At 39.5% G+C, this 15,924-nt stretch overlaps 1 protein-coding gene across 2 annotated transcripts in view; it reads left to right on the forward strand.

The window, feature by feature from the left end:
* Positions 1-15,924, forward strand: part of tln2b (talin 2b) — a 316,938-nt gene that overhangs the window by 104,809 nt on the left and 196,205 nt on the right. For both annotated transcript variants that reach the window (XM_028823593.2, XM_051920301.1), the window contains 3 exons: positions 5,409-5,575; positions 10,066-10,194; positions 13,798-13,911. In XM_028823593.2, the coding sequence (XP_028679426.2) occupies positions 5,409-5,575; positions 10,066-10,194; positions 13,798-13,911 (410 nt within the window). The remainder of the gene's footprint in view (positions 1-5,408; positions 5,576-10,065; positions 10,195-13,797; positions 13,912-15,924) is intronic.

Here is a 15,924-nt window from a genome sequence, read left to right on the forward strand (position 1 = left end):
ATGATCATCAATGTCACACGTAGGTTGAAACACAGTCATTAACTGAAACAGAAACAGCTGTGTAGGAGGCTTAAAACTGGGTGAGGAACAGCCAAACTCTGCTACCAAGGTGAGGTTGTGGAAGACAGTTTCATGTCATGGCAAGATTGAGCACAGCAACAAGACACAAGGTAGTTATACTCCATCAGCAAGGTCTCTCCCAGACAAAGATTTTAAAGCAGACTGGGGTTTCAAGATGTGCTGTTCAAGCTCTTTTGAAGAAGCACAAAGAAACGGGCAACATTGAGGATCGTAGACACAGTGGTTGGCCAAGGAAACTTAGTGTAGCAGATGAAAGACACATCAAGCTTATTACCCTTTGAAATCAGAAGATGTCCAGCAGTACCATCAGCTCAGAACTGGCAGAAACCAGTGGGACCAGATACACCCATCTACTGTCCGGAGAAGTCTGGCCAGAAGTGGTCTTCATGGAAGAGTTGCAGCCAAAAAGCCATACCTCTGACGTGGAAACAAGGCCAAGCGACTCAAGTATGCACGAAAACATAGGAACTGGGGTGCAGAAAAATGGCAGCAGGTGCTCTAGACTGATGAGTCAAAATTTGAAATATTTGGCTGTAGCAGAAGGCAGTTTGTTCAGCGAAGGGCTGGAGAGCGGTACAATAGTGAGTGTCTGCAGGCAACAGTGAAGCATGGTGGAGGTTCCTTGAACGTTTGGGGCTGCATTTCTGCAAATGGAGTTGGAGATTTGGTCAGGATTAATGGTGTTCTCAATGCTGAGAAATACAGGCAGATACTTATCCATCATGCAATACCATTGGGGTGCGTATGATTGGCCCCAAATGTATTCTGCAGCAGGACAACGACCCCAAACATACAGCCAAAGTCATTAAGAACTATCTTCAGCATAAAGAAGAACAAGAAGTCCTGGAAGTGATGGTATGGCCCCCACAGAGCCCTGATCTCAACATCATCGAGTGTGTCTGGGATTACATGAAGAGATAGAAGGATGTGAGGAAGCCTACATCCACAGAAGATCTGTGGTTAGTTCTCCAAGATGTTTGGAACAACCTAGCAGCCGAGTTCCTTCAAAAACTGTGTGCAAGTGTACCTAGAAGAATTGATGCTGTTTTGAAGGCAAAGGGTGGTCACACCAAATATTGATTTGATTTAGATTTCTCTTTTGTTCATTCACTGCATTTTGTTGATTGATGAAAATAAATGATTGACACTTCCATTTTTGAAAGCATTCTTTGTTTACAGCATTTTATCACACCTGCCTAAAACTTTTGCATAGTAATCTATATATAAAAAATTGTTCAGTGCGTGAGATTTGTCCACATCCCCCCTTTAGCACCTGAGTCATCAATTGTTTAAGTCCAGTAATTGTGCCCAGTCCTTTCCAGACACACTTCATGTAATTCTGAGTGAGGTTGTTTTCTGGTTTAGTTTTGTAGGCATCCTTTCCTTCGGAGCCTCTTTGTCACTGGATTTCTCATTTAGAAGACCTTTTAGCTCCTTAGTAATCCAAGGCATATTATTTGGAAACCAACACAATGTCTCTGGGGGTACAATAGTGTTGATACAAAAGTTGTTATAGTCTGTGATACTGTGACTGAGTCCCTCAATATCATTCCCATGTGACTTGCACATCATTTCCCAATCTGTCATTTGGAAGCTTTGTCTTTCAGAGCCATTTCATCAGTTCCTTACTATCCTGGCGGTAACAGGGTGCCTTCTAATAACAGGCTTGTAGATGGGAATAAGATGAGTCAGATTGTGTTCAGATGTGACCAAAGGTGCCAGTAGTTTACATTTAAAGGCATCTTTAACATTTCAATACAGCAGGTCCAGTTTGATATTTTGTTGAATGGAACCTGACACAGATTGATGGAAATTTGTCATAGTTCCTTCCAACGTCACATGGTTGAAGTCATACTATAACAGATGGGTCAGAATGAGTCATCATTAAACTGCGGGTGACAGAATGAATTGTTTCCATTGCAAAGTTCCCATTTGCAGAGGGAGGAATATAAACTTTAATAATGATCAGCCAGAATTTCAATGTCTAAAGTACAAACTGTAGTTTTAACTGTAATATGCTCCCATTTACACCATTCCTCGTTCAAATAGATGACCAGTCCCCGTCCTGTCTTGTTTCCATATCACACTGGCTCTCTGCTCAAATAAGATGAAGTCTGCCCAGCATTAACACAGTGTCCGGTATATCAGGTTTATGCCAGCTCCCCATAAAACACAAACTGCCACTGTACTTGTATGCTACATCACCAACTATAAGTGCAGACAGTTCATCCATCTTTTTTGACAGCGATCAAACGTTGCCCATTACAGTGGATGGCATACCAGTTCTTAAACCTTTTCACCTTGCTTTTACTCTTGTGCCAGTATGCTGCCCTCTCGGTAATGAAAAAGAATATTCCTGACAGAATTCCCGTTTCTTATTGTAACAAGCCATTTGGTGATAACTTATGTTTTTAACCTCCAGAAGTACTGTAGTTGCTGATTTAATGCTCGAGATATTTGTAGTTGCTGAAATTTTGACTCCGGTTATTTATAAATCTGGACTTTCTTTTTACTTTCTAATTTTATTTCAGTACTATTTCTTCATTGTGTATGTGTTCATTTTGAACTGTTAATATAAAATTTAAATACATATGAAGTTAAAGGAAATCTCCACCCAAAAACAATTTTTAATGTTACTTAACCAATGTATTTTATAGTGGTGGGTGAGAAAAATCTTTGATTTCATGTTTTGTAGGAGAAAGTACGTAAGAGACATTCTCATAAATGAGATGGAGAGGTGACCAATGCAGCAGCAAACAGGAAAAATGTCCATGAAACTTGTGTACTTGTGTTGCATGTGTTTATGTTAAAATCACGTAGGGCTCTGGAGTATGTGACATTATATATATGTGATTGGCTATCTGTTGTGGTGATGGATGGCTCTGCTGAATAGCTTTGGTTCTGAGCATATCTGTACAGTCTTTTACTGTGTCCATTCTTTTTATGATTAAGTTATAAAATTGTCTGACCGCATTAACTAAAAGCACAGTAAATTCTTTGGGTAGCAAAACAGATGTATTAAAGTTTTAAATTACTAGTACAGTACAGAAAGAATGTACAAATGTATTTGGGTCATAAATTATTCATACACAAGAGAGAATACTTTCAGTGTAAGATGCCTCTGAAGATTTGTTTGTTAAATTTAAAGGATCCTGTAAATTCTTTTGTAAAAGTGTGCCTTTATAATTCATCCTGATGTTGTGGACTAGGAGTTCCAAAGCACATAATCCCTAACACTTTCAATGATGCCCACGAGGGGGGGGGGGGGGGGGGAGATAACACTGTTAAAACCGGGCTATTAATAAAGGCAAGCACCAAATCTTTATAAGAGGAAAAGTGAATTTTCAGAAAAAAAAAATGCTTTGTCTTACTATGAAGCTCTGAAGAGCATAAAAGGCACAAGGAAGTTGCAAACAAAGTCCCAATACAATTATTCAAAACAAAGTCAAAAAACAGAGTATGGGTCCAAAAATCTAGTAAACACATAAGCATAATTTTTAAAAAAGCCACAGTAGCTCACCAACTCCTTAGCACATTCAAAATGGACCACCAGGAATTATGGGAGACCCTCCAGTTTTCTAGGGCAGAAGGCAGTGATTGGCAGATAGCCCAGCCTCTTGGAGGACCACTCACATAACACACACACCTTTATAGACAAGATCAAAAACAAAGAATAATACACATAATCAACAAAAGCAACATTAACATGAAATAAAATGGCACAAAAACGACATTAAGCAAGATTTTGAACTCCAGATTGAAATATGACACCTGGTTAGTTTGAGTAGAAATAAAACTAAATAGCAGTCTGTAGTATCAAAAAATTATGATTTTATTCTTCAGTATGTTCATCACATTTTGCAACATGTTGCTGTAAAGTAAAAATATGTTAATTTTAATGATTGTACACAATCGCAATAGCATCCAATCATGTCTCTGTACTTTGAGAGACCTGTGCCAAATTTCTGCATCTGTCAGCATTTTAGACAAATTGTCCCCATTGAATGGTTTGTTGACTGATGTCTTCTATTTAAAAAAATATATATTCTGGAAACTTGAGCCAATCAAGCCCCTATTTTTAAAGAAAATTCTCCTTTCACTGGCAGCTGTGTACTGACTAGTAGTGTTACGTTCAGCTGTCAGTCCATGCTCCCCATTCTTTAAAAATGCAACCCTGATGAAACCATCAAACTGTTTTTGTTATTTTATTGCTGCCTTTCACTTCTAAAGAAAACTGGTGAAAGAAAACCAATGCAGTGCAATAATATTATGGTGACATCCCAGATGTTCATCAGTATCATCTTCCTACAGCAGGGGTGGTAGGATTTGTTAGTCCGCCACAGGTGAATTTAGATTGACACAAGAGGTGCCCTTTTCAAATGGACTATCCATCCATCCATTTTCCAACCCGCTGAATCCGAACACAGGGTCACGGGGGTCTGCTGGAGCCAATCCCAGCCAACACAGGGCACAAGGCAGGAAACAATCCTGGGCAGGGTGCCAACCCACCGCATCAAATGGACTATTCAAGTGCAAATTAATTTGTGAAAGAATCTCATGTTAATTTGGCTAATGCTTGTGCACGCGCTCTTGTTTGTTTTTGATCATGCACTTGTGTATTCATACCACTCATACTTTCTACTGGAGTTGACTGGAAAATTCCAACTTTTTATTTTAAGGTAGAATTCCTGACTCTGTTAACCACATGCCAACTTTTTAAATTTTATGCCTAATACCTAGGCTGCCAAAATATCTAATCTCTTTTATGTTTTTTTTATTCCATTGTGTATATTTTTTATAAGTATATGAATGAACATAAATATGTGTGAATCAATTAGGCATAATGATTGCAGCATATTATTGCCTAATTCTCCACTTCTGGCTACAAACACACACACTTATCTATACCATGCTGCTTCTACCCATTTTCTGAGCCTCATTTTTTCAATTGTTGGAAGCTGCAGCCTGGCGTAATAGTGCCATGCACAAGCAAAGAATCGGTTATGGGCAAAACATTATTCCAACCTAATGCAGACTCCAGCTTATTCATCATATCAGGTCAGTTCACACTTGTAAGTTAATCTAACGTGACAATTTTAGGATGCATCTAAAGTAAACTTTCGTAAGCAAATTTCATAAATCCAATTATCAGGCTTGAAAAAGAACCAGTGTCGTCAGGCAGCAGTAGCACCAACAGCCATCCCCATGTCATTGCAATTTAATTATTATTACAATGTATCTGATAAATGCATTGCTGTTTCACTCCTTCTCTTCTTTAGACCTCAGTGTTAGTAATAGTGTGCATTTTGTCTTTTATCTACACAAAGGTGAAATGGTACGTCAGGCAAGGGTCCTGGCTCAAGCTACCTCAGATTTAGTGAATGCTATGAGGTCAGATGCAGAAGCAGAAATTGATGTGGACAACTCTAAAAAGCTGCTGGCAGCTGCTAAGCTACTAGCTGATGCCACAGCCCGCATGGTGGAAGCTGCAAAGGTAAGACAAATATATTTTTGTGATCATTTAAATCAGTCTATGATGAAATGTTTTTGTAGGATAACTGCACGGTAAGAATGGTCAGGGCTCAACAGTTCAGGCCTTGACTCTTAGATGAGTTTTTACCCTTTAGCTTTGCATGTGTGCTGGCACTATAGCAGTTCATGTCACTAGTAAACAGTTTTTTTTTTTCAGTTTTATTCTGCTGCTTATATAGACTATGTAATTCTAATGTGCATGCTACCTGTAATGTATTTTGTCTTACTGCTTATTATGAATATTATCAAGTATAGATTATCTTGAATGAATTAGAAATGTAGCTTAACCACAGTTGCGTTTGAATATCTCAATTTTTTTTGGTTATTCTTTTCTTCATATGTCAAAGCAAACAAAAAAAATGTAGGACTTTGCATTTGATTATGCAGTGCTATCTCATAATAATAAAAAATACTGCAATGACAGCTGTATACAGGAAAGCTGTCAAATTAATTGCTGAGTGTCATGATGATGTCTTATCTGTCCTTTACACTTGTGAATGTCTAAATGAGGATAAGTCATGCGGTGCTCAACTGTTTCGTTATTTTGAATATCCTGCACCATGGTGAAGATTTTTCCTATGTATCATACTTTTACATATTACATTCTTAAACATTCTTCTAATGTACATGAATTGCTCTTAAATGTCTCATCTTCCAACTCCACTTTTCCTGGTAAGGACTGTGGTGACAGCAGGCCAAGCAGATCAGCCCAGACATCCCTGCCCCAGGTACAAACATCAACATCATCTGTATTAAGCAAAATGCTACCCCTAGACTCCCTAACTGAACACTCTCACATCCTCAGCTACACCTTGATATCCTGTCTGTGAGAAACACCAACAGGAGCAGTTACAAGACACAGCGTCCAACACCCACATTGAATGAATCTGACTTAACGGCAAGTGTTCGGACACTGTTCTAACTGTGTTCATATAGGAAAAAGACAGCATGCAAGAGCAACACTGTTATTCCATATTCTTGCAGTTCCTCCCACAACATAAGCCGTACGATGATGGTGTAATCTTCAAAAGCCAGGATGGAGTTAACACTGTTCCTTCTATATCTTAGGTTCAGCCATCAGAAAGAGTCTCCCTTTCAACGCCCTGGCATAGGCATTAATTGTAGTTGGAACACACCCTCTGGTCACATTTTTTAAATATGGGGACGATCACACAAAGGGTACTTTTACCTGCCTTCCATGCAACATTGAATGAATGTGTTAACCATGCTATCCCAACAATGTCCAGCACTTTCAACATCTTTGGCGGACTTACAGTACCACCAGAGAGTTCTTGGACCACCATCATGATTCGGCAACAGTGATTGGATCCTCCCAAATGAGTGTGTCCAATCCTGCCTCCTGAAAGGAGGACATTTCCACCAAGATGATAAGTTCCTTAAAGTGTTCCTTCCACCTCTCAAAAATTTCCCCAGACAAGGTCAGCATTTCTACATCCCTGCTTAACACAGACTGGGCAAGGTCATGTCTTCTCCTTCTGAGGTATCAAGCTGTTTGCCTGAACAGCCTCGTGGTCGTACAATTGTCTTTTTCCATTGCCCCGCCAAACTCCTTCCTTGCTATAGATTTTGTTTTAGTCCTGTTGGACTGTCGGTACCTCTAAACTGAGCCAGGACACCTCAAAGAAAGCATTTCCCCTAAGGCCACCTTTTTCAGTCTGATGGCTTCCTTCACCTCTGGTGTCCTCCATTGAGTCCTAGGGTTGTTACAGTTAGGTCCATAAATATTTGGACAGAGACAACTTTTTTCTAATTTTGGTTCTGTACATTACCACAATGAATTTTAAATGAAACAACTCAGATGCAGTTGAAGTGCAGACTTTCAGCTTTAATTCAGTGGGGTGAACAAAACGATTGCATAAAAATGTGAGGCAACTAAAGCATTTTTTAACACAATCCCTTCATTTCAGGGGCTCAAAAGTAATTGGACAAATTAAATAACTGGAAATAAAATGTTCATTTCTAATACTTGGTTGAAAACCATTTGCTGGCAATGACAGCCTGAAGTCTTGAACTCATGGACATCACCAGATGCTGGGTTTCCTCCTTTTTAATGCTCTGCCAGGCCTTTACTGCAGCGGCTTTCAGTTGCTGTTCGTTTGTGGGCCTTTCTGTCTGAAGTTTAGTCTTCAACAAGTGAAATGCATGCTCAATTGGGTTAAGATCAGGTGACTGACTTGGCCATTCAAGAATTTTCCACTTCTTTGTTTTAATAAAACTCCTGGGTTGCTTTGGCTGTATGTTTTGGGTCATTGTCCATCTGTATCATGAAACGCCGCCCAATCAATTTGACTGCATTTAGCTGGATTTGAGCAGACAGTATGTCTCTGAACACCTCAGAATTCATTTGGTTGTTTCTGTCCTGTGTCACATCATCAATAAACACTAGTGTGCCAGTGCCACTGGCAGCCATGCACGCCCAAGCCATCACACTGCCTCCACTGTGTTTTACAGATGATGAGGTATGCTTTGGATAATGAGCTGTTCCACGCCTTCTCCATATTTTTTTCTTGCCATCATTCTGGCAGAGGTTGATCTTGGTTTCATCTGTCCAAAGAATGTTTTTCCAGAACTGTGCTGGCTTTTTAAAATGTTCTTTAGCAAAGTCCAATCTAGCCTTTCTATTCTTGGGGCTTATGAGTGGCTTGCACCTTACAGTGCACCCTCTGTATTTACTTCTCTTTATGGTAGACTTGGATATCGATACGTCTACCCCCTGGAGAGTGTTGTTCACTTGGTTGGCTGTTGTAAAGGGGTTTCTCTTCACCATGGAAATGATTCTGCGATCATCCACCACTGTTGTCTTCCGTGGACGTCCAGGTCTTTTTGCGTTGCTGAGTTCACCAGTGCTTGCTTTCTTTCTCAGGATGTACCAAACTGTAGATTTTGCCACTCGTAATATTGTAGTAATTTCTTGGATGGTTTTTTTCTGTTTTCGCAGCTTAAGGTTGGCTTCTTTCACCTGCATGGAGAGCTCCTTTGACCGCATGTTGTCTGTTCACAGCAAAATCTTCCACATGCAAGCACCACATCTCAAATCAACTCCAGGTCTTTTATCTGCTTAATTGATAATGACATAACGACGGACTTGCCCACACCTGCCCATGAAATAGCCTTTGAGTCAATTGTCCAATTACTTTTGAGCCCCTGAAATGAAGGGATTGTGTTCAAAAAATGCTTTAGTTGCCTCACATTTTTATGCAATCGTTTTGTTCACCCCACTGAATTAAAGCTGAAAGTCTGCACTTCAACTGCATCTGAGTTGTTTAAAATTCATTGTGGTAATGTACAGAACCAAAATTAGAAAAAAGTTGTCTCTGTCCAAATATTTATGGACCTAACTGTACCATCAGATGCCTGCACCACCCTAAACCCACAGCTTTTAGCAACTTCTTCCACGGCTGAGGTTTTGAACAGGGTCCATTTGGATTCAATGTCCCTAACCTCACTCTGCATATGGAAGAAGGTCTCTTGGAGGTAGGAGTTGATCTCATCATTCACAGAAGGTTCAGCCAGATGTTCCCAGACACCCTAACTGGTAATTTAGGCTTCCACAGTCTACTCAGCCTACACCTCATGCTGCAAATCCATCTCGCTGCCATATGGTAATCAGTTGACAATTTTGCCCCTCTTTTTACCCGAGTGCCCAAAACATATGACCTCAGATAGACAGCAACTACAAAGTTTATAATCAGCCTTTGTCCCAAAGTACTGTGGTACAAAGGTTCCACAGACTAGCACAGAAATCACATCACTGTTCTGGCTCCGATCTTTCAGGCCGTTCCTCTGAATCACGCTCTTCCAGGTATCTCCGCCATTCCTTATTTGAACATTGAAACAGTAAGACTACCAAGTCAGTGGGTGGTACCCTTTCAAGCACCTTTCCCACCATCTCAAAGAAGATTGAATACTGAATTCAGCCTTCAGTCTTGTTCCTGAAGCATGCAATATATATTGATAATAATGATAATTTGTTATTAGTCTTATAGAATTATAAACTTGAATAAAAAATATAGAAAAAATGTAATAATAGAGGCATTATTGAATAGGTTTCTTTTGAATTATTTAAACATACAGTATATGAAGTATGTCACAAAAGGTTTTCTGGCCAGACATAGGAAACATTAACCTGATTGTACAACATAAAAGCTGGACCTAACCCAGGACTGCACATTTTCCAAGTTCATACCTTCTGAACTGTCAATCATGATAGTAGCAGTATAATGCTGTTATGGAGCTGTTTCACATTAACAAAGGTTTATGTTTTTCATTCTGTATATAGTAGCACCATCAACAGGGTGTCCTGTCAGTAAACACAATTTATGAGATTATAGAGAGTGCAAAGCTTCTGTTCATTTGAAAGGTTTTGTTCAGCCTAACTGAATTATTTGAACTTACAGAATGGTGCTAACCTGTCTAATTTGTTAATGACAGGGAGCTGCAGCCAATCCAGAAAATGAAGACCAACAGCAGAGACTGAGAGAGGCAGCAGAAGGATTAAGAGTTGCCACCAATGCTGCTGCCCAGAATGCAATTAAGAAAAAACTCATCAACAGACTTGAAGTAGGTGGTGTAAAGACTTTTCATCCACTGTTTATGGGCTAACCATCTACTGCTGTTGTGCAAACCTGGGTATTCACAAAGGGAAATGCTAAAATATTTGATTTGTATAGTCTTTGTGTTAATACGTGCTGACTGGCATTCTGGGTGGGGCTAGGCATGGTCCTGAAATGTCTTTCTAGATCTGTGATGGAGAAAGGAGAAGCAGTTAGCACCAGTGCCCCATCTTGTTCCAAGGTGTGGTATTTTTGGAGCCTGAAATGTGGTTTTCAGACACGCATGTGTGACAGTATACACAGTATGTGTGTATGCAGCATGCAGCTGTCTCGCTCACTGGAATATTGTCCAAGTAGTACTTCAGAGGGTGTAGTAATACAGCCTGGTCCAACTCTGCTTTAAGACAGACAGAGGGGTTTTTAAGTAATCAACAGAAGTTGGGACACCTGTGCAAATTGTTTGCTTCTAATTGCAAGACTTCATTTACTTTAATAAGTAATCACTAATACAGTAATACAAATATTAAGTAATACAGAACATCTGTAGGTTGTAACCTATTAGTTGTTCCCTAAAGAAGTCCTATTTGTACACATGTACTTTGTCGGCATGCCCGTGTCGATCAAACACAGGAAGATCTGCAGTCTACTTGAGACTTTACACTGTAGGAAGATAAGTAAATAAATCAAGGTAAATAACATTCGATCTGGCTTTTATATAAGTAACATATAAATGTTATATAAAGACCATCACAAAACATAATCACAAACAGGACTTTGCACGATACCTTGGCAAGCTCTACAAGCCCAGCTGTTTTGTTGAAGGGCATGTGTGTGGCAGATTCACTGGCAGGATGACTCCTGACTTCTTGCTGCATCCAAATGGTGCCATCTTTTGCCTTTACGCCTGGTGCAGCTGCATTGTTCTTATATGTGAGTGGACGTTTCTTGTGGGGAGGGCTTCTGTTCTCTTTTTCCAATGTAGAAACCTCACCCTCATCTGAGTTCACCTCTGTTATAGCACGTCTTTATTTGAAAACTAACAAGTGTCCGATCGGGGGGAGCGTGAATGTGACTGAGAGAATAAAAGTGAAAGGTGAAACAAAACGCTAACTTTTACAAGTACCATAAATTGACACCGGGCTGTTGCAAACTGAAATTAATCAAATGTATGTTTTTATTCTAAAATAGTAGTAATAAATAGCTGTTCACTACTCAAAACAGTTAATGCATGAAAGCCCTGGGATCGAACCCACCACCTCTTGACTTGGAGACTGCGGTTATATTATACATTATACATTTCACGTCAACATTTGGACAATTAGTAGTAGAACATGAAAAAAATTTCTGTTCTAGTTATGTGTTCAACATTTCTTGCCTCACATTTCCTGACATCCTACATTTGCACAGATCATTGTAGACACGGAACACACATGAAATGTATGTATTCTAAATAAAGATATATTATTTACCCTATACAGTTCAAGGCACCTCACGCCACAATAAAGAGGGTTGAGCTTGGGAGAACTTGGTGTACGACTAAAACTGCGTCGGTGGGGAATGTAAAAACAGGCTGCCTGATGCGTGTGCTGATCAACACATTTACAAAACAAAAGACACTAATGGAGAGGTGCGAAGGAATTTAAGGTGGCCCGGGATTATGAGTTTTTTCGACGACTTTAGGGATTCTAGTGTTAATGATAATATTTTTACAGTGCCATCCATAAAGTTTGGGACAAAGACACATTTTTCCTTGATTTATCCCTCTACTCCACGGTTTGAAATTACAATTCAAACAATTCAGACATGATTTCTGTTTAAGGGGATTTGTATACATTTTGATCACACCATGTAAAGTTGACAACACTTTTTCTAAATGAGCCCCCCCTTTTCAGGGCACCATAATATTTGGGACAATTGGTGGAACAGCTGTTTGTGATTTCTCATGGTGTGTGTCAATAGTGCAGCCATAAGATACTTCTGCTTGCTTCTACCCTTTGGTGTCTATAGTTGCCATTGAGAACATGAGAACAACAGCTGTGCCAATGAAGGTCATAGAACAACAACAACAACAACATTTATTTATATAGCACATTTTCATACAAAAAGTAGCTCAAAGTGCTTAAAGTAGCTCAAAGTGCTTGAGAAGCCATTATGAGGCTGAAAAATAAGAATAAAACATTTAGAGACATCAGTAAAACCTTAGGATTACTTAAATCAACTGTCTGTAATATGATTAAGAAGAAAGAACACACTGGTGAGCTCAATAATCACAGAGGGGGACTGGTAGACCAAAGAAGACCTCCACTGCTAATGACAGGAGTATACTCACTATGGTTAAAAAAAACAACAACAATTAGAAACAGCTTTCAGTAGACAGATGTGTGTGTGTCAGAGGCAACTATCAGCAGAAGACGTCATGAAAGGAAATACAGAGGCCTACTGCAAGATGCAAACCACAAGTTAGCCACAAAAACAGGATGGCCAGATTACAGTGTGTGAAAAAGGACTTCAATAAGCCTGTAGAATTCTGGAAAAAGGGCTTGTGGACAGATGAGACAAATATGAATTTGATTAAAGTGATGGCAAGAACAAAGTGTAGAGATGAAAGGGAACTGCCCAAAAGATTCAAGGCAGACCACCTCATCTGTAAATATGGTGGTGGGGGTGTTATGGGTTGGGCAGGTATGGATGCCACAGGTACTGGCACACTTACCTACATTGTTGATGGAAATGCTGACGACAGTCATACAATAAATTCTGAAACGTCTTATCTGCTCAAGTTCCAGTAAATGTCTCCGAATGCACTGGGTGGCACTTCATCCTACAACAAAATAATGATCCCAAACATACTGCTAAGGCAACACAGGAGTTTTTAAAGGCTAAAAAGTGGAACATTTTTGAATGGCCAAGTGAGTCACCTGATTTAAATCTGATTGAGCAGGCCTTTCATTTGCTGAAGAGAAAACCTAAGGGAACAAGCCCCTGAATCAAGCAGGAGCTTAAGATGGCTGCATTAGAGGCTTGGCGGAGCATCACCAGAGAAGATCTTTGGCACCTGGTGATGTCTATGAATCACAGATTTCAAGCAGTCATTGCATTCATGGGATATGTGACAAATGCGGCTTTAATAGACCTACCATTGCTATGTCCAAAATATTATGATGAACTGAAATGGGGGGATCATGTAGAAAAAGTGTTGTTATTTCCACATGGTGAGACTAAAATGTATGCAAATCTCCTTAACTGAAAGTCTGCAATGTGCACTTTAATCACGATGTCTGAATTGTTTGATTTGTGATTTTAAACTGTGAAGAAGAGGAACAAAGGGTTAACTCAAGGAAAAATGTTTCTTTGTCCCAAAAATTATGGAGGGCACTGTATATTAAATGTCTATCCTACATACATTCATTCTCTGATTTGGCATCTCTTTATATAGCAGTAGTTGTAGCATTGTCATGTGTACGGTCAAATTCTTTATTGCATATTCAACCATCATGTAGCACCTTGACTGGTGCCACAATCTAGTGAGATTTAAGTAAAACATTCTAAAGTTTTATTGGTTGAGGTCAGCCACTGAATTATAGTTTATTTCTGTTTTTTTCTCTCTTAGAATGCCGCTAAGCAGGCAGCCGCTGCTGCAACTCAGACCATTGCAGCATCCCAGAATGCAGCAACTTCTAACAAGAACACATCTGCTCACCAGCAGCTTGTCCAAAGTTGTAAGGTAATTTTGAAATGATGTCACTCTTTTCTTTGAGGTGTCTGTCCAAAATAAATATCTAAAGTAAATATCCAGCAATTGGGCCATTCATTTTCAAGAAGTCATTTCCTGTTGGACATAATGGTAAAAAGTAAAAATAAGTTAATCAAATGGAGATGGAGAAATTCAATCCTCCAGGTTAATTTATATTTTATAAAGTGTAAGTCAGGATTGATCCGAGACATATGAAGGGCCTTCACAGGTGAGTAAACCAATTACGTTTAAGGGTGGTGCTTACAAATATATACCCAGGATAATAACGTCCCATGAACAGTGTGCACTTAATTAAGTGTTTGGCATTAGTTGCATCATATAGCAAAGAATTGTTTCCTTTTACCTCTGATACTGTAGCTGTGCAGCACAGATTCTGACCTCATTTTATCCTTTGACACACTGTTGAATGTCAGTCCATACAAACAGTGTAAGTGAAGACCTAGTAAGCAATGATTCAGGCCAGTGGTGATATATACTACATACATTTCTCTATTATTAGGGGTGCAAACTATATTAAAAAATAAAAACAAACTATTTAAATATCATTTGCATATATAGTTACATCAGGACATTCTAGGTTATCTCCAAAGCCTTTTAATTTTCTGACAATATGAGGATGATCAAAAAATTTTGTTCCTCAACTGTTAGCACAAACACCAGTTTTATTGTTCAACATAATCCCCATGACTGCGGTGGGTTGGCACCCTGCCCGGGATTGGTTCCCTGCCTTGTGCCCTGTGTTGGCTGGGATTGGCTCCAGCTGACCCCCGTGACCCTGTGTTCGGATTCAGCGGGTTGGAAGATGGATGGATGGATGGATAATCCTCATGAACAGTAATTCACTTCAAATAACATTCACAAAGCTTTCTTGTGCCACTCAAAATTACTTTTTCTTGTTTTTGCAATCTCTCTTCCGTTGCCAGCGTAACGTTGTCTTTAATGGCACAGTGAATTCTATGGAAGTAACCCATTAAGTTGGGAAGCAGATACCTTAACCACGGAGTTTTGAAGGCAGTTGCTGTAATTATTATTGCAAATCAAAGAGTCCCTAAAATGTGTAAATAATACACAGATGTCAGATTGAAGAGCTAGGGGTTGTCCCCATTTGATGTTTATGCAAGTCATATATGAATATCCGATTGAAGAGTGGTTGAGGGTGTTCCCCTTGGATGTCCATTTGAGTCATCCTTGGATGTCCATTTGAGTCATACTTGGATGGTAGATCTAAGTGGGGTTTGGTTTCCCTTGGAGATTCACATGAGTTGTAAATGGATATCTGATCAAAGAGTGAGGGGTGTGTTCAGTTTGGAATTTCGTGCAATTCATAAATCGATGTTGAATCAAATAGTAGAGGACAGGCCCCCTGGGAATATCACTCAGAAACTAAAATGAATGTTGCATTAAACAGTGCTCCTCTTGAAGTTTCATGTGTTTGATTATGTAAGATAGAAAAGTTGCAAGGTGTCTGGAATGACAGCACTGCAGGGAACATCAAGGGCTAGGTGCCAATGACCACCTGAAGACATGCCCTCCCAACACCAACAGCAGTGTCTGTTATAGTTGACAGAATGCCACCCCCCAAAAGCTTTGATGCCCTAGGAAACCTCCTAGTTTCCCAATATTATAGAGCTGGCCCTGTTTTTGGTGTGTGTTAGCAATATGGACTATACCCTCAAAAACATGAAAAATTGTACATTTGGGCATTGAATTTCTTTGGTAATAGATAATCACCATTGTTTTGAATGTCATTTAAACTCTTGTCAAGTGTTGTATTAGGTTTCATATTATGTTAAGAAAAGCTGCTTGCATTTCTTCCAGTCCGAATTAATTAGCCTGAGATTCTCCTTGGAATGGCAGCTCTGGTGACACTTTATTTCAGGAGTTAACACTCTGGGCACCCAATGTACACAGACCTTGGTCATGTTCAATTGTTCATGAAGAATCGATTCATTGCTTACCCATAATTAATCCCTATGGTGTATG

The sequence above is a fragment of the Erpetoichthys calabaricus genome, chromosome 17 (genome assembly GCF_900747795.2).
Source record: "Erpetoichthys calabaricus chromosome 17, fErpCal1.3, whole genome shotgun sequence".
Taxonomy (NCBI): Eukaryota; Metazoa; Chordata; class Cladistia; order Polypteriformes; family Polypteridae; genus Erpetoichthys; species Erpetoichthys calabaricus.